At 44.7% G+C, this 15,239-nt stretch overlaps 1 protein-coding gene across 7 annotated transcripts in view; it reads left to right on the forward strand.

The window, feature by feature from the left end:
* Positions 1-15,239, forward strand: part of Fry (FRY microtubule binding protein) — a 472,955-nt gene that overhangs the window by 382,527 nt on the left and 75,189 nt on the right. For all 7 annotated transcript variants that reach the window (XM_045154946.1, XM_045154947.1, XM_045154942.1 and 4 more), the window contains 5 exons: positions 871-1,056; positions 7,261-7,459; positions 9,629-9,750; positions 11,223-11,410; positions 12,585-12,679. In XM_045154946.1, coding sequence (XP_045010881.1) covers positions 871-1,056; positions 7,261-7,459; positions 9,629-9,750; positions 11,223-11,410; positions 12,585-12,679 — 790 coding nt within the window. The remainder of the gene's footprint in view (positions 1-870; positions 1,057-7,260; positions 7,460-9,628; positions 9,751-11,222; positions 11,411-12,584; positions 12,680-15,239) is intronic.

Genomic DNA, 15,239 nt, shown 5'->3' on the forward strand with positions numbered 1-15,239 from the left:
AAGGCCCCACCACGCCCAGCCAGAAATTTCCTTTTCATTGATATAGGTTTGCCTTATTTCTAAGATACTCTTTTCTATTTTCCATTGTCCCTTGGTGATATCTACTCTGTAAATTTAAGGTGTTCGCTCATGGCTTACAACTGCCGTGGTTTTTACAGTATAAATATATCAGCCCTTCACTAGTTCTGTATCTCTAAAGACATCTAAAATCAATTGGATTCAGTTGAGGGTATTGGGCTGAGAAAATCAATGTAAAGCCCTGAAATTTGGTCAATGAGAAGGGAGAACTGTTAGGACGCATGGCAGAACCAGTGAGTTCCAAGTGACAGGTACCAGAGTGGGTAGAGCAAAAGAAGGAAGAGGAGCCAGCCAGAACAGCAGTTAGCGACCAAAAACTAAATAAATAAATAAACAAACAAGAATCCTTTAAGCCAGGTCCTGACACATCTCATAAACCCAGTACTCAGGAGGCTAGGCAAGATCACAAGTTCAAAGCCAGCCTGTGCTCCAAAGCTAGACCCTATCTCCAAGAATAATAAACTTAAAAACATAGGGGTCCTTCCATGACAGGGGGATCCAAGGAAGAGCCCATCTGAGGAAGAAAGAATAAGAACCGTGTCAGATGCTGCAGAGAGGTCAGGAGAAGCCCATCATCTATCAGCATTTTATGAGAACATTTTTATTTAAGCAGTAAAGCACTTTCCTTTTCCGAAGCCCAACTTCTTTATGTTGCTAACCCAAACAATAACAAAGAAAACTAAACACTCTTTGAACTTGTTCCTCCTGCTATCTTGGAATCTTTACTATCCCAGGAATCTCGAGGGGCTCAACGGTCTGTTTATACTAAGAGATTTCACTGTTTGCTTCTAGGTTTAGACCATTACCGGCCTGAAGTCTTTGAGCACAGCAAAAAGTTGCTCCTTCACCTCCTGATTGCCCTTTCCTGCAACAGCAATTTCCACACCATTGCCTCGGTGCTCCTGCAGACCCGAGAGATGGGCGAGGCTAAGACCCTCACGGTGCAGCCCGCTTACCAGCCAGAATACCTCTACACAGGTAACAACAGGAGTGCCAGGCACCAGTGGGAGATGGCTGAACCATCCACGGAGCCCACGTTCCCTTCTCTGGTGCTTTTGCCTCCAGTTTTCCATGGCATAAAATAACACCATAAAATGTGCACCGCTGTCTGGCTGTGAACTTGCCTCTGAAAAGCCACCTTCATTACTGAGCGTTTTAAAGTATAGCTCCATGTTCCTGTGATGGCGCTCCCATTGAGTTTGCTTCTGTCGATGAGTTGACATTAAAATGTTCATTGGCAGAGCTGGGAAGTTGGCTCGGTGGCTAAAGGCACTTCCTTGCCTGTTGACCAGGATTCACTTCCCAAGCCACCCGCATAAGCTGGAGACAGAAAAAATAGTGCAAGTGTCTGGTGTTCATTTGCAGCAGCAAGAAGCTATAGTGTACCCATACACACACACACACACAAATAAACAAACAAATAAAATGTTCACTGATCAAGAGTGTCCGTCTAGAACACTGAAGAATGAAAATATGGAAAATGGTTGTTCCACACCCTCCATAGCTAGCAGGTCATGGCCAAGGTGCCAGATAAGTCTTTTTTGTGCCTTCCAGTACCTCTGAAGGAATTCTCACGTTGTTGAATGATTGACTGGTGTTTTCTTTTAGAAGATATCATTGAATAGGATCCAGCAAAAGCCATTACTATTTGAAACTAGCAGTTTCTCCTTGAGACTGGAACCAGAAGACACTGGCTGTTACTCTGCATGTCAAGCTATGCTAAGTGGCCAATAGATCTTCAGGTTGGGAGTCATGGTGTCGCTCTCCATGCAAACTTTCCCTTGTGGGTTATCGGTGGTTTACACTCAGAATAATAATATTTGAAATGTCTTTTTCTTTTACTTATTTATTCCAAGGGAGGAGAGAGAGAATGAGCATGTCAGGGCTTCTCGCTGCTGCAAACAAACTCCAGACACAAGCACCACCTTGTGCATCTGGCTTTATGTGGGTACTAGGGAATCAAATTGAACCCAGGCTGTTAGGCTTTGCAGGCAAGTGCCTTAACCACTGAGACATCTCTCCAATCCTGAATGTCTTTTTCTTTTTTGATTGTTTTTATTTATTCGCAAGAAGTGAAAGAGAGAGATGAGAGAAAGGGGGCATGAGCATATCAGGGCCTCCCACCATGGCAAAGAACTCCAGATGCATGTGCCACTTTGTGCATCTGGTTTTACGGGGGCACTGGGGAATTGAGCCCACACCATCAGGCTTTGCAAGGAAATGCCTTTAACCAGTGAGCCATTTCTCCAACCCAAAATGCTAGGAAACACAGGGCCTTGGACGTGTTAGGCAAGTACTTAGCCACTGAGCTACAGGCCCAGCCTGACATATCTTTAATGACCATTGCTGTGTTGCTGTCTGAGAGAATTCAGGAGCTGCCTTTTTATACTTTTTATACTTTTATACTACATTACAGTAGCGGTGGATATGTCCTGACATTTTATATGTGACCAGACACTTTCTTCATAACTTGGAAAATGTTATTCCTTCTATTCATCACTTATACACAGCACGGACTTCTATTCTAATGGAGCTTAACATCTTTTTGAAAACACATATGAACTCATGGTTTAATTCTGAGGTATAAAGCCCACTGATCTCAGGTTAAGCTCTTTACTTTTTTAATATTTTATTTACTTATTTATTTATTTGAGAAAGAGGCAGATGGAGAGAGAAAACGGGTGTGCCAAAGCCTTGAGCCACTACAAACGAACTCCAGATTCATGTGCCCCTTGTGTATTGGGATTACGTGGGTACTGGAGAATCAAACCTGGGCCCTTAGGCTTTGCAGGCAAATGGCTTAACCATGAAGCTATCTCTCCAGCCCATTTTAAGCTCTTTACTTGAGCCAAGCTGCCCTTGATTAAAAATGACCCATCATGGGCTGGTGAACTGACTTAGGGCAAAGCCTGATGACCCAGGTTCGCTTCCTCAGTTCCCACATAAAGCCAGATGCACCAAGTGGCACATGCATCTGGACTTCATGCACAGTGGCAAGACACCCTGGTGCACTCTCTCTCTCACTCTTTCTCTTTTCTCTCTCTCTCTCTCCCTCTCTCTCTTTACAAATAAATAAATAAAAATATTTTGAAATGGCTCATCAGGGCTGGAGAGATGGCTTAGCAGTTAAGGCACTTGCCTGCAAAGCCAAAGAACCAAGGTTTGATTCCCCAGGTCTACATAAGCCAGATGCACAAGGTGGTGCATGTACCTAGAGTTTGTTTGCAGCAGCTAAAGGCCCTGGCACACCCATTCTCTCTCTCTCCCTCCCTCTCTCTCTCTCTCTCTCAAATGAAATAAATTTCATTTTATTAAATGTCCCATCACTGGTCTCTGAGAGACACTGAGCTCTCTGTGAAGCATACAGTAAATAATTCATTTTTTTGGTTTTTTTTAAAATTTATTTATTTATTTATTTGAGAGCAACAGACACAGAGAGAAAGACAGATAGAGGGAGAGAGAGAGAATGGGCGCTCCAGGGCTTCCAGCCTCTGCAAACGAACTCCAGACGCGTGCGCCCCTTTGTGCATCTGGCTAACGTGGGACCTGGGGAATCGAGCCTCGAACCGGGGTCCTTAGGCTTCACAGGCAAGCGCTTAACCGCTAAGCCATCTCTCCAGCCCAAATAATTCGTTTTAAATGACTATGAAAACTTCTTTTACAAATTCCCAAGGACATGTTCCGTTAAATATGTAAACTTAGGCTGAGAAAACCGTGATGTCTGTTAAGCAGTATTTCTTCAAATGTATTTATTTTGCATTCACTATGCCATTGCTGTTGTATAAAATGATTTAGATTTAAAAGATTAAAAACACAGGTACACAGTATTCATAGGCAAATCACTGATGTAGGTATAGAGTCAGGATTTACCAAAAAAAAAAAATGAAAACAAATCAAAATTCATACAACATTAAGGGTTTCCTTACATAGTGGTTATCATATTCGCCTCACACAAAATGCATAAAACAAGCCGGGCTTGGGGGTGCATGCCTTTAATCCCAGCACTTGGGAGGCCAAAGTAGGAACCAGTCAGAGACTGAATTCCAGGTTAGCCTAGGATAGAGCAGGACCCCTACCTCAGAAACAAACAAAAAAATGCATAAAACATCCACAGATAAGATAAACAGCAGCGAGCTAAAGAGATTGGAGTCTTCACACGGGAGAAAGGACATGAGAATGATCTCCTTTTATGTATTTTTGCATGTGTATTGTGCGTGCATGTGTGTATGCACGTTCCTGTGTGCAAGTGTGGAGGGGTGTATGTGCACGTGTGTACAGGCGAGAGGCCAGCGTCAGGCTCATCCTCAGTGGTTCTTCCTGTTCTTTGAGACTGGCTCTCTCAACGAATCCCGAAGCTCCCCAGTTTGGCTAGACTGGCTGGTCAGTGAGCCCCAGGAACCCCTGCTTCTGCCTCCCCAGTGCTGGAGTTACAGGCGCACCCCACAATGCCTGGCATTTTATGTGGGCATCGGGAACCCCAGCTCAGGTCCTCTTCCTTGCGCAGTAGGCACTTTACCCACTGAGCAATCTGTCCAGTCCCAATCCTCTTTGTATCAACACTGTTGAGCACTTAACTTCATCTGCAGTTGTTTTCAAATCCACACAAAGAACCATGATAGAAATTGTTGTGCTCATATTATTATAATAGCATTCTAACATACACAGAATTGTATGAATTCTGAAGTCATACTGGAAGCAGCAGAGATGCAATGACAACCAGGGACTCCTCCCTCATTTCTTCTAATTCCGCATATTACTAAACACGCCAAAAACTATATACATTTTTTATGAGTATTATAGAGAAAAGCCGAGCATGGTAACACACACCTTTCACTCCAGCACTTGGGAGGCTAAGGGAGGATCTGTGGGAGTTCAAGGCCAGTCTGGGGTTAGAGAGTTAAGTTCCAGATGAGCCAGAGGTAGAGTGTCCCTGCTTTGGAAAAACAAAAGTAGGAAATAGAAAAAGAAAAATTGGCTGGGTGTGGTGGTGCACACCTTTAATCCCAGCACTCAGGAGGCAGAGATAGGAGGATTGCCCTGAGTTCGAGGCCACCCTGAGACTCCATAGTGAATTCCAGGTCAGCCTGGACTAGAGTGAGACCCTACCTTGAAAAACCAAAACCAAAAAAATAAAAACTGATGGTTGCATTTTCAAACCCACATTATAGCCAGAGATGTAGAGTGTTAAGCAAATATGTAGTGGGAAAAAACAATATTTTCTTTTTAAGAATATTTTTATTTGTCCGTAGGTAGAGAGAGTATGGATGTGCTGGGACCTCTTGCCACTGCAAGAGAACTGTAGATACATGTGCCACTTTGAGCATGGTTTATGTGGGTGCTGAGGAATTAAATCTGGGCTATCAGGCTTTGCAAGCAAGGCCCTGTAACTGCTTGCTGAGCCATCTCCTCAGCCCAATAATATTATGCCATATTTCCTTAACTATTATGCTGTATAGCTCATTAAAATATATTAATATAGGAACTGGAGAGATGGCTTAATGGTTAAGTCACTTGCTTGCAAAGCCTAATGACCGGGGTTCCATTCCCCAGGACCCACATAAGCCAGATAAACAAGGTGGGGCATACGTCTAGAGTTTATTGGCAGTGGCTAGAGGCCCTGGCACGCCCATTTTCTCTCTCTCTCTCTCTCTCTCTCTCTCTGTCTCTCTGTCTCTTTCTCTCAGATAAACGAATCCAAAAATATTTTAAAATATATATTAATATAAAATTATAGGTATAGCTCAGTGATAAAAATGTGAACTTAACAAGCATTAAACTCTGGGTTCAATCCCCAGCCCTAGAGATGTGTATGTGTATATTTTACATGCTTGCATATACATAGGTACATCTGTACATGAAATACATACACACATATAATAGTCAAGCTCCTAGACATAATATTAAATATAACTTACTCATCAGTCATTAAGTGGCTGGTATATTGAAAACAGCATATATATATATATATATATATATATATATATATATATATATACACATACACATATATATATATACACACACACACACACACATACATACATACACACATATATTTGTTTTTTGAGGTGGTAGGGTTTCACTCTAGCCCACGCTGGCCTCAAACTCACTTCCCACCTCTGCTGCCTCCTGAGTGCTGAATTTTATATTTTTAAGTAGTCTTGACACTTGAGAATAATTTACTAACATCCAGTTAGTGATTAACCTGTTACAGATGGCCTGTGGTCTGGCCCATGTATGCATAAGACACACATACACCTCCCTCCCTTTTATGAAAACATCAGCTCAAATCCCAGAGTGGAATAAAGCAGATTTACTCATATTCCCAAACATGCAACAATCTATGTGTCTATAAGCAAAGAAAAATTACAGGTATTTAATCATAACCATAGCTCAAAATCAAGTAATTTCTTTTTATTTATTTATTATTGGTTTTTCTTTTTTAATTTTTTGTTTATTTTTACCTATTTGTTTGAGAGCAACAGAAAGAGAAAGAGGCAGATAGAGCGAGAATGGGCGCACCAGGGCCTCCAGCCACTGCAAATGAACTCCAGACACGTGCGCCCCCTGTGCATCTGGCTAACGTGGGTCCTGGGAAATCAAGCCTCAAACTGGGGTCCTTAGGTTTCACAGGCAAACACTTAACCGCTAAGCCATCTCTCCAGCCCCTGTTTTGGGGTTTTCAAGGTAGGGTTTCACTTTAGTTCAGGCTGCCTGGAATTCACTCTGTATTCTCAAGGCGGCCTCAAACTCACAGTGATCCTCCCACCTCTGCCTCCCATGTGCTGGGATTAAAGGCATGCGCCACCACGCCTGGCTTAAACCAAGTATTTCCTTTATTTTTTTTAATTTTTATTTATTTATTTGAGAGAGACAGACACAGAGAGAAAGACAGATAGAGGGAGAGAGAGAGAGAATGGGCACGCCAGGGCCTCCAGCCACTGCAAACAAACTCCAGACACGTGCGCCCCCTTGTGCATCTGGCTTACGTGGGTCCTGGGGAACCAAGCCTCGAACCGGGGTCCTTAGGCTTCACAGGCAAGCGCTTAACCGCTAAGCCATCTCTCCAGCCCCAAGTATTTCCTTTAAATGATGTTCTGTGTGTTCACTTCCGGGCGTCATTAAGCAGACTGGGGGCGACCCTGCCTCGTCTGTTCTTCCTTCATCTGCTCCTCTCCCCAGGTGGCTTTGACTTTCTGAGGGAAGAGCAGTCATCACCAGTGCCCGACTCCGGCCTGAGCTGCAGCTCCACGTCCTCCAGCATCAGCCTGGGAGGCAGCAGTGGAAACCTCCCCCAGGCCACGCCGGAGGTGGACGACGTGGACACAGGTGCCGACATGGATGAGAAGGCCAACAAGCTCATTGAGTTCCTCACAACCAGGTAGGGAGAGGGCAGGGGCCGAGAGCTGTCTTCACGTGGAACCTTTGAAAACATGCCAACGCGGGGAAAGTGCTCTTAGAGTTTTAACGAAGTCCTACTTTCCTTTTTAAAAAAAATTTTTTAATTTGAGAGAAAGAGGTAGAGAGAGAGATAAAATAGGTGCGCCAGGGCCTCTAGCCACTGCACGTGAACTCCAGATACGCGTGCCACTTTGTGTATCTGGCATTACCTGGGTAATGAAGAACTGAATCTGGGTCATTATTAGGCTTTGCAGGCAAGTGTCTTAACCACTGAGCCATCTCTCCAGCCCTGCAGAGTCCTGATTTCTCTATCTGATTTACATCAGCTATACTCAGAAGCAGACATGGTTAGAAGGTGTCTCACATCCCACATGATGGATGGGCAAGGACACGGGTTGTACCAGTGAGATGGTACACAGATGGAGGCAGGAGACGGTAGTGCCCTGTGGTTGGTGTGATTTTCATCGTCTACTAGAGCTGCCAGCGTCTGGAAGTTCTGAGACTTAGCCTAGAACTTCACTCTGAAAACTGAGGACATTAGCCACAATCAGCTAGTGGCATCTGCTAGGAAATCATTGCCACTTGACTGGTCCAAGAGTTGCTTATATTTAGAAGTCAGAAACCAGAAACACTAGAAAGCATGACCAGGAAAGGAATCAAAATAATCATGCTTCAAAATCAAGGAAAACTGGGGCTGGAGAGGTGGCTTAGCAGTTAAGGCACTTGCCTGTGAAGACTAAGGACCCAGGTTCAGTTCCCCAGTACCCACGTAAGCCCGATGCACAAGGTGACGCATGCACCTGGAGTTCGTTTGCAGTGGCTGGAGGCCCTGGCACACCATTGTTTCTCTAGCTGCCTCTTTCTCTCTCTCTTTTTTTTTTTTTCCTAAAAAATAAATAAAATATATTTTTTAAGCCAAGGAAAACTGGGCTGGAGAGATAGGTCAGTGGTAAAAGGGTTACCGGCAAAGCTTAACAATTCCAGTTTAATTCCCCAGTACCCACATAAAGCCAGATGCACAAAGTGGTGCATGCATCTGGAGTTTGTTCACAGCAGCCAGAGGCCCTAGCATGCCCATTCTCTCCCTCTCTCTATCTTTCCCTATTAGCAAATAAATAAATAAAATATATTAAAAAAAAAAAACTGCCAAGTGGTCTTAGGCATCTTCTGATTAACCGGGTCGCTTACAAGGCTTCAGAATGTCTTGTGCCCTGGGGTTCAGTGTTTGTGCAGGCTTGCCTTTGAGCTGGGAAGCATGCTCCTTTCTCAGGGAATTAAGTCCTGAAATTTATTTTGTATCTGCGGTCTACTGTATCCGCCATGGTTTGTCTTTGTTCAGCAATAACTGCGAACGGTACACAGAGAGCATCTTATGTGGTCAGTCATCCAGAGCATTCCACATGGCTCCCAGTTGAAGATGGATCTGAGCATGCGTGGGGGCACAGGCTGACGGGGGTTGCATACAGGGGTGAGCACACACGAGCCTCAGACACTGATGGTTTGTAGAAGGGGCGGAAACTGTCGCCACTTGCCACCTGCCACCACCACATGTGGCAGTTATTTCGTCTGACTTCACCCCTCCATTCTTCCTGCAGAAAACCAGGTAGCCAGGGGAAAACATGTCTTCATTTGGTTGTACAGAATTTCACGTCTTGGGATGTGATCCGGAAAGGAACAAAACAGACCTGTCTCTGCAAACTCTTACCATTCTGTATCATTCAATTTAGCAAACAAAAGATAGCGGCTGCAATATGCCACGTGCTGTTCTCAGTTGAAGTGGGGTGTTTATTTTTAATATTTTATTTATTTACGAGCAGAGAGATACAGGAGAGAGAGAGACCAAGCACGGGCCTCGAACCACTACAAACAAACTCGAAATGCATATGCCACCAATGCGTATCTGGCTTACATGGGTCCTGGGGAATTGAACAGGGGTCATTAGGCTTTGCAGGCAAGTGTCTTAACCACTGAGCCATCTCTTCAGCCCCAAATGGGAGGGACGGTCTCATTGTGTACATAAAGTAAAACAGCTCCACAAAGCAGCTGCGTGTGTTCCTGAGTATGTGCCTTTGATGTCAGAGCTTCATGAATGGTTTTAAAAATGCAAAACAATGATGGTGTTTGTGACATTTGTTATGTTTTATTTAAGGCCATTTGGTCCCCTTTGGTGCCATGAAGACATCACCCCCAAAAATCAAAATTCAAAGAGTGCTGAGCAGCTTACTAATTTCCTACGTCACGTTGTGTCTGTGTTTAAAGATTCCAAATCAGGTATCTCTCCCTACTGGTCTGTATCCCTGTTTTCAGCAGTTGTGGGTTGTTGTTTTTTCCCTTATGTAATCCACTGCTTTGAGATGACACACCACACAATGTGGAATAGGGCTATGCAGAGGGGAACTTTTTTTTTTTCAAGGTAGGGTCTCACTTCAGCCCAGGCTGACCTGGATCTCATTCTGTAGTCTTACATGGGCCTCACGCTCATGGTGATCCTCCTACCTCTGCCTCCCAGCTGCGGGGATTAAAGGTGTGCAGTGCCATACCCAAGGAAAACTATTATTTATATGACCCATTAATTTGTCTAACACCTTTGATTATTGCTATACACATATGATGTACTTCCAAAAGCATGTGTTACCATAGCTGCTGTAACATTAGGCCTGAATGGGGCTCAACATACTGGAGATCTTGCACATTTTTGCTGCATCCATTATTTAAATTTTTTTACCATTTATTTAATCTGGGCGCAGTGGCGCACATCTTTAATCCCAGCACTCAGGAGGCAGAAGGAGGAGGATTGCCATGAGTTCAAGGCCACCATACTGAGACTACATACTGACTTCCAGATCAGCCTGGGCTAGAGTGAGACCCTACCAAGTATATATTTTAGAGAGAGATAGAGAGGATGGGCACACCAAGGTCTCCAGCCACTGCAAATGAACTCCAGATGCATGTGCCACCTTGTGCATGTGGCTTATGTGGGTCCTGGGGCATCAAACCTGGGTTCTTTGGCTTTGCAGACCAGCAGTTTAACCTCCAAGCCATCCTTCCAGCCCAGTTTTTACAATTTTTATTTATTTATTAGAGAGAAAGAGAGAATGGATGAACCAGGGCCCTCAGCCACTAGAAATGAACATATGCATGTGCCACCTTGTGCATCTGGCTTACATGGGTTCTATGGAATCAAACCTGTGTCCTTAGGCTTCACAAGCAAGCGCCTTAACCGCTAAGCCATCTCTCCAGCCCTACCTCCATTTTTTTTTTTTTGAGCAGTATTTTACTTTTTTGCCCAAGTACCCCTGAAGTACTGGGCTCAAGTGATCCTCCTGCCTCAGCTTCCTGAGTAGCAGCGACTAGAAGTACATTCCACTGTGCCCAGCTTAAAATATTTCTTAGCTTGTCCTTTTTAAAAATTCTTAATCATTTATTTACTTATTCGCAAGCAGAGAGAGAGAATGGGTGTGCCAAGGTCTCCAGCCACTGCAAACAAACTCTAGATGCGTGTGCGTCTTTGTGCATCTGGCTTTACATGGGTACTGAGCAATCAAGCTTGGATTGTTAGGCTTTGCAGGCAAGTGCCTTTACCGCTAAGCCATACTCTGCAGCCCCTGTTTCTTCGTTTTAAATGCTTACCAGCGCTGGGCAGTTCTGTGCTGTTAGCCCACCTTAACCCCCGCCCCCCGTGACTTTGGAGCCCTCGTTTGCTGCATGGAGACTGATGTGCTCCCCGGCTCCTCTGACCGTAGGTTTCCATCTGGAGCAGCACCTCAGTGGAGTAGCGCTGCAGACGGCCCTCGCGAGCTCCTCGAGGCACTATGCCGGGCGGTCCTTCCAGATATTTCGGGCCCTCAAGCAACCCTTGTCAGCGCACGCCTTGTCTGACCTCCTGTCCAGACTGGTGGAGGTGATCGGGGAGCATGGCGACGAGGTTCAGGTACGGAAGGAAGGACCAGGGGACTAGCTCAGTGGTCAAGCGCTTGCCTGACGGGTACAAGACCCTGGTTTAATCTCTAGTGCCACAAACTTTATTTTCTTATAGGTAGACCCTCGTATTTGAAGCAATCACTCCGAGGAGCATTGTTCTACAAATTCAGTAGATACCATTATATTTTGTAAAATGAACATCTGAGGAACCCTTAATGACTTCTTTGGGTTTTACTGGTTTTTCAAATATTTTTTTTTATTTATTAGAGAGGGAGGGGAGAATGGGCGTGCCAGGGCCTCTAGCCACTGCAAATGAACTCCAGATGCATGTGCCACCCTGTGCAGCTGGCTTATGTGGGTTCTGGGGGAACTGAGCCTGGATCTTTAGGCTTGGCAAGCAAGTGCCTTAACCACGAAGCTACCTCTCCTTCCCAGTTTTGTTTTGTTTCTGGTGATGATAGTAGTTTTATTTGGGGAGGGGAAATAGGTTGGTTTGTATTATTTGGGGGGTTTTTTGCTACCCACTGAGGATGCAGTTATGCCCTCTCTCCAGAGTAGGATCTATTTTTTATCTGTGCAAAGCACTGTCCTTTCCTACGGGGCCAAGCCTTCCCAGCCCTGAAGGGTCCCGGACAGAATAAAGAGCGCAGCTGCTGAAGGAAGGCGCTATACACAGAGCCCAGAGTCTGGAGGGCTGAGCAGATTCAAAGCCAAGGATATTAAATAGCTGTAAGGCTAGGGCCAAGCCCTTTGTTCCCTATCACATCTGTCCCTGGATCTCAAGATATCATGCACCTGTAGGGTCTAGCTCTTTCTCCACCTCCTGACCCTCATCTGATAACTTCTGCCTTTTACGCATTATCACCCTGTATCTCAGTGGCCCACCCACACCTCAGCAGAAGGCCAGGGGCGCCCTCTCCCTGTTGGTTTTCCAACCCTCTTAAGTGTGTCAGGCCTGGGAAAATTAATCCTTAACCTTACCTGCCTACTCCTATCTAAACCATCTGAACTTCCCCAGCGATCCTTAAAATCTGTTTGTAGACTTTGTAAACTAATTCAACAGTGCCTTCTAGCCTCCAGAAATATTAACGTTCCTGGGATAGAGCTCTCACTCCGTGATCTCATCTTTGGGAAGTTAACAGTGGTCCCGAGTGGCGCCGAGTCTTATGTGGTGTGTTTGGCAGGGTTACGTCACGGAAGCGCTCCTGACCTTGGAAGCCGCGGTGGATAACTTGTCTGACTGCCTGAAGAACAGCAGCCTTCTAACTGTATTGTCTCGGTGAGAATCGCCTTGCAGACCCTTCGGAATCAAACTCACTGTGCTGGGTGTCTGAGAGATGCCTGGCTTTGAGCAGAGAACAAAAAAAAAAAAAAAAATGTAGTTTTTGAAGTCTTTTCATGACCTAAAAAGTATGTGTGCTATTTCCTTAAAAAGATGGGGATGGAGAGATGGCGTACTGGTTAGGGCACTGGCCAGCAAAGCCAAAGGACCCAGGTTCAATTCCCAGGACCCACAGAAAGCCAGATGCCCAAGGTGGTACATATGTCTGGAATTTGTTTAAAAAAAAAAAAAAAGCAAAAAGACAGGCTGGAGTGATGGCCCAGCAGTAAGGCACTTGCCTACAAAGCCTAATGATCTGGGTTTGATTCCCCAGTAGCCACATAAAACCAGAGGCACAGTGTTACATGCATCTGGAATTCATTTGCAGCAGCTAGAGGCCCTAATACGCCTATACTCTCTCCCTCCCTCCCTCTCTCTCTCTCTCAGTCTCTCTCTCTCTTTTCTCCATCTCTCTCTGCTTGCAAATAAATAACTAAAAATATATTTTTTAAAAAAAATCAAAGAGAGGCCAGGTGTGATGGCACACACTTTTAATCCCAGTACTTGGGAGGCAGAGGTAGGAGGATCACCATGAGTTCAAGGTGGCCCTGAGACTAAATAATGAATTCCAGATCAGCCTGGGCTAAAGTGAGACCCTACGTCAAAAAAACAAAAATAAATAAACAAATAGCCATAATAACTATAAATATTTAGAAGGTAGTTTGTCAACACATCCTTTCAGCAAACCAACAGCAATTGGAGCCAATCACCTCCCCAGCCCAGCAATGAGCTTTTGAGCAAAATTTTTTTTTGGTTTTTCAAGGTAGTGTCTTGCTGTAGCTCAAGCAGACCTGGAATTTACTATGTAGTCTCAAGCTGGCCTTGAATTTACAGTGATCCTCCTACGTCTGCTTCCTGAGTGCTGGGATTAAAGGTGTGCATCACCACACCCAGTGTTTTTGAGCAGATTTACAATATCAGGTATGTATTCCCTCCTTTGGAGTGAGTCCAGATTTCTTAAAAGCAATTTGGTAAAGTTACCTCATATTGTTTTGGGCTTTGTTTTATTTTAAACAACATATTTCTATGGAAAAGTAATTTTTTATATTCTATTTTTATTTATTCATTTGACCTGAGGAAGAGGGAGGAAGAGGGGGGAGAGAGAGAGAGAATGGGCACACCAGGGCTTCCAGCCACTGCAAATGAACTCCGGACGTGTGCGCCCCCTTGTGCATCTGGCTTACGTGGGTCCTGGGGAATCGAACCAGGATCCTTTGGCTTTGCAGGCAAGCGCCTTAACTGCTAAGCCATCTCTCCAGCCCTGGAAAAGTAATTTTGAGTGTGATGGCTAACATTATAAATATCTCCAACACCCACATGAAAATGCTGGGCATGGGCTGGAGAGATGGCTTAGCGGTTAAGCGCTTGCCTGTGAAGCCTAAGGACCCCGGTTTGAGGCTCGGTTCGCCAGGTCCCACGTTAGCCAGATGCACAAGGGGGCGCACACGTCCGGAGTTCGTTTGCAGAGGCTGGAAGCCCTGGCGCGCCCATTCTCTCTCTCTCCCTCTATCTGTCTTTCTCTCTGTGTCTGTCGCTCTCAAATAAATAAATTAATTAATTTTTAAAAAATGCTGGGCATGGTGATACTTGCCTCTAATCCCAGTGCTGGGGAGGAAGAGACGGGGAGTCCCTGGGACTCACTGGCTAGTGTAGCAGAGATACCTGTGTGAAAGAACAGGTGGAGAGTGATTGAGGAGGACACCTGACGTTGACCTCTGCGCACACACACACACACACACACATATACACGCACACACATACACACACACATACACACACACGCACGTGCACACACACACACACATACACACACACACACATGCACATATGCCCCCCCCACACATATGCCCACACTTACGAATACACTTACACCATACATACACATGCAAAAAAAATGTTGATAAAGAGTTTGACCTTTTCAGTATGAATAGGTAACATTTTAAAATAAATTTTATAAGTGCAAAAACATTCCCTTTGACATGAACATTTACCTTTTTCCCCTCTCAATAACATCATTTCTGCTTCTGTTATTGGCTGAAAGATGTTAACTTTTGTATTGGTTAGGTCTATTTTATTTCATAATTACACCTAGTCAAATTCAAACAGACTAAAGATCACTAGATTTGGAGTTTTTTTAATGAGTTAATAACTCTTTTTTTTCTTATCTATTTATTTGAGAGCGACAGACAGACAGACAGACAGACAGAGAGAGAGAGGCAGAGAGATAGAGAATGGGTGTGCCAGGGCCTCCAGCCCTTGCAAACAAACTCCAGATGCATGTGCCCCCTTGTGCATCTGGCTTACGTGGGTCCTGGGGAGTCAAGCCTCAAACCAGTGTCCTTAGGCTTCACAGGCAAGAGCTTAACTGCTAAGCCATCTCTCCAGCCCGATTTTGGGTTTTTTAGGCTTTCATTAAGTAGAGGTCAGTACTGGGTTTTCTTTTTGTTTTATAGGAGAA

Source organism: Jaculus jaculus, chromosome 7 (assembly GCF_020740685.1).
Source record: "Jaculus jaculus isolate mJacJac1 chromosome 7, mJacJac1.mat.Y.cur, whole genome shotgun sequence".
Classification (NCBI taxonomy): Eukaryota; Metazoa; Chordata; class Mammalia; order Rodentia; family Dipodidae; genus Jaculus; species Jaculus jaculus.